Source organism: Oncorhynchus keta, unplaced genomic scaffold, assembly GCF_023373465.1.
Source record: "Oncorhynchus keta strain PuntledgeMale-10-30-2019 unplaced genomic scaffold, Oket_V2 Un_contig_2200_pilon_pilon, whole genome shotgun sequence".
Lineage (NCBI taxonomy): Eukaryota > Metazoa > Chordata > Actinopteri > Salmoniformes > Salmonidae > Oncorhynchus > Oncorhynchus keta.
Genome location: NW_026282713.1, coordinates 1 through 7,073, shown reverse-complemented (window position 1 = coordinate 7,073; position 7,073 = coordinate 1). Strand labels below are relative to the sequence as shown.

The 7,073-nt window shown below is 42.0% G+C and overlaps 1 protein-coding gene across 3 annotated transcripts; it reads left to right on the top strand.

Annotated features, from left to right (window-relative positions):
• Positions 1–698: 698 nt before the first annotated feature.
• LOC127921318 (THAP domain-containing protein 5-like) lies at positions 699–4,019 on the top strand. Of its 3 annotated transcripts, none has more exons than XM_052505029.1 (3): positions 699–838; positions 1,220–1,406; positions 1,979–4,019. In XM_052505029.1, the coding sequence occupies exon 3, from the start codon at positions 2,259–2,261 to the stop codon at positions 2,778–2,780; it is 522 nt and encodes a 173-aa protein (XP_052360989.1). In that variant the 5' UTR covers positions 699–838; positions 1,220–1,406; positions 1,979–2,258; the 3' UTR covers positions 2,781–4,019. The 3 variants fall into 2 exon arrangements, with proteins under 3 accessions (XP_052360989.1, XP_052360991.1, XP_052360990.1); XM_052505030.1 differs by having other exon boundaries at positions 699–843.
• Positions 4,020–7,073: the final 3,054 nt, after the last annotated feature.

Here is a 7,073-nt window from a genome sequence, read left to right as displayed (position 1 = left end):
TACATGGGACCATAGAAACAGTGTCTGATAAATAATGATGATGAAATATGAACATCCATAGATAATGTAGCACAATTAGTTCATGTTCCACGATAATTGGTGTCAATGGATCTCATTATCCCGAAACTTTCATGATCTAAACATGGAATATTGTTTGTCAGTTTCCATAAAACTCTGCATTAAGAGTAATGCAACTGTTACTCATCATTTTGAGCAGTTGTATCAATTGATAGTTAGATCATTGTAATGAAATGAATAGACAGTCATCTCAGTCATCTCAGATGTAATGTGTGAATTGATAGTTAGATCATTGTAATGAAATGAATAGACAGTCATCTCAGATGTAATGTGTGAATTGCATTTTGAAATGGTAATACTTTGATGTCAAGTTGTCTCATTTTGAACAGGTGATTTTAGTTCAATGAACAAATGCTCTTAGCTTTATGTGTATTGTATCCAAGCAATTGGAAAAAGTGTTTTGAAAAGTTTGCATTTTGATCATTAGTTGTGTGTTTTGTGTATAGAGTTTTGAAAAATGACATCAAGGTTCCGAAATTAGTGCTAAAGTGATTGTAAAAAACTGTAATCTAAATGCAGAATGGCAGTTCCACCGCCAAGCGCTAGAGGGCAGTGTCATTTGGACACTGAGCCACAACTTACGTGCCGCAGCAACTCTCTTCTCTGCCGCAGCCATACAGTAGAGGAAGACAGAAAGACTTCCGCGTTCAGACGTTTAATGTATTTTCAGGTGAAATATGCCCCGTTACTGTGCTGTAAAACTTTGCAAAAATCGTGGAGGAACACCCTCTAAAGAAAACAAGAGAATAAGCTTTTACCCGTACGGTATCTATTATTTTCCCATCACGTTTCTATGTGCAGATACAGTCCTACTCCTAGCTAGCTTAACGAGCATGCTCATATTGGTTGATGGCTAGCGTTGTGTATCCAGCAGTGCCCTCAGAACAAATAGTTAGCTGTCATAGAAAAACACAAAGCCTCCTTTCTTTACCATTGTGTATAACAATTGACGAATGACTGGTGCTGCATTTGTTAATATTGTGTTTCTTGGTCTTCAGCCTAGGCTGAAACACTAGTAACGTTACAGAAGCAATGCTTTGTATGTAATCTTGAGAATTTGGATGGGGCTGACAAATTGAATTAGGGCATGTCAACAAATGTAGCTGTCTTAACAACATGTTTGTATTGTCTCCTCCCACAGGTTCCCTTTGCAAGATGAGGTCAGGCTGCAGATATGGGTAGACAACATGAAGCGAGAGGAGTGGACCCCCAGCAGACACCAGTACCTGTGTAGTGAACATTTCACTGAGGACTGCTTTGACCTGCGATGGGGGATCCGGTACCTGAAACACACGGCCTTCCCTACCATCTTCCCTCACACACACGATGTAAGTAGACAGACACCCCTTCTGTGACACACAACAAAATTAGCAGAAAAGTGACAGCTATTAAGAGTTTCACATTAGTTTGATCATGCATTTTACACGGATCGTCATTGCAGTGTACAAAGCATTGTGTCGGGATATTTTCTTTGGGATTCATCGGGGCTGGGGTCAATTCAATTTGAAGGCAGTCGATTCAGGAATTTATTTTAATGAAAAATTCAAAATGGAAAAAAAGTTTTGAAATGAATAGCTTCTACTCCTCAGTTTATTGAGAAGTCATTGAAAATAGATGCTGTTTTTTCACATTTTTAATAGTTTTTTAAGTTGACTGCCTTGATTTTGAATTGTACCATCCCTGGAATTGATTAAAGTTCAACATCAAATTGTATTGGTCGTACAACATATTTTGCAGTGAAACGCTTTAATTTCTAGATCCAACAATGCAGTAACCTAATAATACAAAATAATACACACAAATCCCCCCAAATAAAAATACATAAAATACAGCACTATACATGTCTATATTATGACAGCATGATTTCTGCTTGTGTTTAATCATCACTCTTTCCCCTCAGGATGCAGATAAAACCGTTTCCACCAGTAAGAACACCACCAAGCCCAAAACCAGGATATGCGACGCCAACATTGAACTCATCCGCTCCCCCTCCCTCCTGGCAAGAATACACCTCTGATTCTGAAAAGGACAGTCAGAGTGGAACCAGTCGTGGTGAGTGTCACTCCTGTCCTTAACCCTGAGGATGCCAGTGAATCTACGGTCACTACACTGTTATATGAAAGAACGCTTGTTTCAGACACAGAGGCCTCTACTCCTAGTGAAATGGTCCTGGGGAGGTGATGCTCTCAGAGACCCAGGCTGCAGTGTGTGAGGTGAACAGAGAACTATCTGGAGACAGTGGTGGGATACTGACAGCCTCATGCTTGAACCTGTCTGGTGAGACACAGACACTGCAGCAGCTGGATACACTGGACTCCACTGTGACTGTGCTCTGCTGTGAATCCCTCGTCCCTGTCGGCCATTTGTCTGAATGTGAAGCCACGGTGGACGCCCTCGGTCAGACGTTTAGGATCTTCCCTCTGGAGCTGCGGAGGGAGGAGTGGGTGGGAGACCTGGAGGAGGGGGGACACATCTCTGTGTACGAGCACTCCTACTCCAAACAGGACACGGACCAGGAACAGCTGTGGAGGAAGACAGCCAGCCTCCACACCAAGATCATGGAGCTGGATAGGAGAGAGGAAAGCACCGTGGCTAAAATACGATCGCTTGAGATCGAGATGGCACATCTGAAGAAGAGCAACATTGTTTTAAAAGACAAGCAGAAATTACTGGAGGACTATATTACTTCTGCGTTGCTCTGATGTCTTAACCGTAGTGCTTTGTTTCCATTAACAACAGTCTTTCTAATGAGATGTATTTTGTATAGTTATTACAGTCTCAATCACTTGTACTTATTTCTTATCTGTTTACATGTTTCACCAGAGTTATATTACTTACTAGTAGTGAGGCCCTTCTCAAAGAGCGTTGACAAGGCTAGAATCTGTTCTCCAGCTCGTTCTAGTCCTTCCGTTTGTCTCCACTAGGTGGCACTGTGTCTTTAGGACAGGCCCTGGCACGATGCACTACTGTTTCATGTTTCGACATCACTGACTGACATATTGTCAATATTAGTCGTGTAATTTGGAGCGTTTTAAGGGAAGTGATATTCCCTATTCTTGTGCTACAGATGGCTGCTTGTTTTATTCAATGGTATAGTATTCAGATATCATATCAAATCTACTGTGCTACAGTTGGCTGCTTGTTTTATTCAATGGTATAGTATTTGTATCTCATATCAAATCTACTGTGCTACAGTTGGCTGCTTGTTTTATTGAATGGTATAGTATTCAGATATCATATCAAATCTACTGTGCTACAGTTGGCTGCTTGTTTTATTCAATGGTATAGTATTTGTATCTCATATCAAATCTACTGTGCTACAGTTGGCTGCTTGTTTTATTGAATGGTATAGTATTCAGATATCATATCAAATCTACTGTGCTACAGTTGGCTGCTTGTTTTATTGAATGGTATAGTATTCAGATATCATATCAAATCTACTGTGCGGTCATACGGATCCTTACTTTGCTGGTTATTAATGTATGAAAAGGCATGTGTTTTTCACTAATGTTTTATATTTATTAGGATAATAACAAGCAGCCTGCAGTAAGTATCTGAGTGACTGAGACGACTACACCGTTTTAGGTGCATCTTCTTGGTTCTAATTAAATAGTTGAATAGGAAAAGGTGCAATGCTTTGTTCACTATTCAAAAGACAAAATGTATTCAAGCAACTATTAAAAGTTTGACGTTTCGGGCCTTCATCGATTGCCTTAAATAGACAGGTTCTGATAAATGAACCGGTTCTGGTGAAGACCATTGAACGCCGAAACGTCAAGCTTTTAATGCTTTCTCAAATAAAATAATATATTTGAATGTTAACCAAGCTTTGCACCTTTTTGATGATGTAACTGGTTGCTCCTTGACTCCCATTGGTTGGACGTCCTCTACTTCTTTCCATAAAGAAATTAAATGGTCAACTGATTTCTCATCAATGAAAATGCAACACTGCGGTCCTCTTTCTTGATGGAGATGGCTTACATTACCTGCAACCCTTTTATCAAAGCACTGGCAATGACATCACACGTGTCATGATGAAACTGATGGTGCTTTCAAGACAACTGGTCAAATCATGACGTCAGTGATCTTCATGTTGGAGCTTTATGCAGCTGGGGGTTCTAGCTCCGACTCCTTCTGGAGCTCCCACCTTCCTACCTGTGGATCTGACATCATGATTTGACCTTATATTTTATGGAGTCCCCGGGCTTCAGAGGCCTGAGTCCCCGGGCTTCAGAGGCCTGAGTCCCCGGGCTTCAGAGGCCTGAGTCCCCGGGCTTCAGAGGCCTGAGTCCCCGGGCTTCAGAGGCCTGAGTCCCCGGGCTTCAGAGGCCTGAGTCCCCGGGCTTCAGAGGCCTGAGTCCCCGGGCTTCAGAGGCCTGAGTCCCCGGGCTTCAGAGACCTGAGTCCCCGACTTGGAATTCCGGGTTGAACGACCGTTCAAAGCTATTTTTCCCAGAGCTCGGAGCTCGTTTTAATCTGAATTCACAGATGTTTTGAACGCACTGAAGTCTGAGATTTCCAAGTTGACAGTTGTTATGAACGTGGCGTAACCTCGAACCAGAACTGACCGTTTCATTTCACATCACTTGTAGTGAAACATAATGTGAGCAAACCACGAGCATTCCATAGGAGCAACAGTAGAGAGATATAGCAGATACATGTAGCAGAATAGAATAGAAGGGCTGCTTGTAGGAAGGGCTGCTTGTAGGCTATTGTGAGATGAAGGGAGCTCTAATCACAGTGTAGACGACACGCTGTTATTTTGACCTGAGATCTATAAGAGAAACGTCACACGCCTCACAGAGCCACTCTGAAGACACACGACATTGTCACTTCCCCAGTTTATTGATCTCGGGTAAAAAGAACAGCATGTACACTGAGATGACTGATTGATTACTAGTCTGCAATGCTACAAAGTCAACTTCACAGCAATGTTATTGATATCCGAGAAGAACTTTTGAGCAGTAATGAAGAAGCTGGGGACTTCACTGACGGTTTAAAATCATATAGGTTGACTTTGATCATGTAAAGATTGGCCTATAGGTCCTGTCCTTGGCTCTAGATGATTGGCCCACGCCCTTGTTCTGTGTCTGTCCAATAGAATGTAGCAGCAGCACAAATACAAGGACACAACAACCAATCATGTCGGTCATAGGAAAACAATATTTATTCAATTCCAGATGTTAATTGCTGTGCTTGTGTGTTTCAATGCAGTACCTTTGTGTTCGTAAACACATCTAATGAACTTTATATTACATTAGAACATGGCCCTCAAAATGGCAATCTGATTTTGCTCCTCACTCTTCTGCCTTTAGGCTCTCTCCTGGTCATCTGACTGCAGCTCTGTCTGTTGCCAAGTGATAGTCTCATCCTGTTTGTATCCTAGATCCTATGCAGAATGCAAACTGCCATCGGGCAGCTGTTATGTCTGCACTGCACCAACCCAGAGGGATATTTCAGAAAGCAGGATGATTAACTTAGACAGCTAACTTTGATTAGCAGCCACATGTAACTGTTGATGTTCTGGTTGATTAAGAAAGCTATTTTTTTATTGGTTGTTTTTATTGGAAATATTGTTTTTATTGGAAACTTCAGAACTGTGAAGTTATTTCAGGCTGTGTTGGACAGTTAGCTGCTAACTCATTGATCCAGGTTTCTGGAGCAGCAGCCGATTCACAGGGTTTGTGTGGATACAGGAAGAACTCCAGGTATGTTTGAACTGAACATCTAAGCACTGACTTTTTGCCTTAGAAAAGCACTTACTTTAATTGTAGCCACAGTCATAACAAAAGACAAGTGGTTTGTCAGGTCCATTTTTATCAATGATAATTATATGCTGATGCACTCGTCATAGCCGACCTTTCTAAAGGCTCATTAGATGCCAAATGTTCACTTAGTCTCCCGTTGACTTCGCTGCACGACTACGTCAACATTCGTTAGGATTCACCCCTGCATCTTTCTGCCTCCATCCCCTGAGACAAACGCCTTCCATCCCTGCGACCCGAGTCCTGGTCTGCTTCCCTAAGGGGCTGTATAACACACTACTATGGCCCATTTGGAACACGCTCCCTGACTGCACTTGCCTGAACGACTCGTGTGAATAAATGAGGTGCATTTTTCCAACGCATTAGTCAAGACTCTAAACAAACAGACTTAATGGGGCCATTGTTTGTTCTGTACTTAGAGTCTAATTTCATTTCAGAGTGATAAGTCTCTTGATGGTATTATTATTGTTGTTTGTGAAAGGCTAATGCTAAATGAAGCATCCATCCACTGTGTTATGTCCATTCAAACATAGAGTATACTTCTAGTAGTTGAAGGCAAGCTACTAATCACCTCGAGTGTAAAGTATAAACATGCATTATGCATGGTGTTGTCAGAACAGGTCAGTCGTTTTTGATTTTCATTTGAGACAAATGACTCCAGAAAAAAATAAGTGTTTTCTGGAAGTATTTACACGATCATTATTGGTTCAATTGAGTCATGGCGCTGTTCCACGTGTTTCATGCACATACGTAACCTGACGCAGCGGGCGTTTCTCTCTGGTCCTGATGAGAAGAATGTACTGTCGGGGGAGGTTCTCTTCTGCACTGTTGAACCAATCCAATAAATGTGGAGGAGGAGTCAAGATGGAGCCTTGTTGACGTCCTAAAGCGGAAGTCCCGTCACAGACTCTTCCTATTTCCCCTGAAAACCAGATGCATCCGGTTGTTACCGACCCGCCGAGGTGGAGGAGATGAGACACGAAGACATCCAATTTATTCACCATGGTTATGTCCCAAATGGCACCCTCTTCCCTTTATAGTGCCCTACTTATGACCAGAACCCTATGTGGGGAATAGGGAGCCATTTGGGATGCACCCATGAAGACATCCAATCTATCTCTGAGACTGTGCTTTTAATGTATGTGAAGGGATTAGATGGACATACCAGGGCATTCTTTAATGATCACTCAAGCTTCATGTTAAGCCTGACTGTTGATCTCTCCTGGAGAT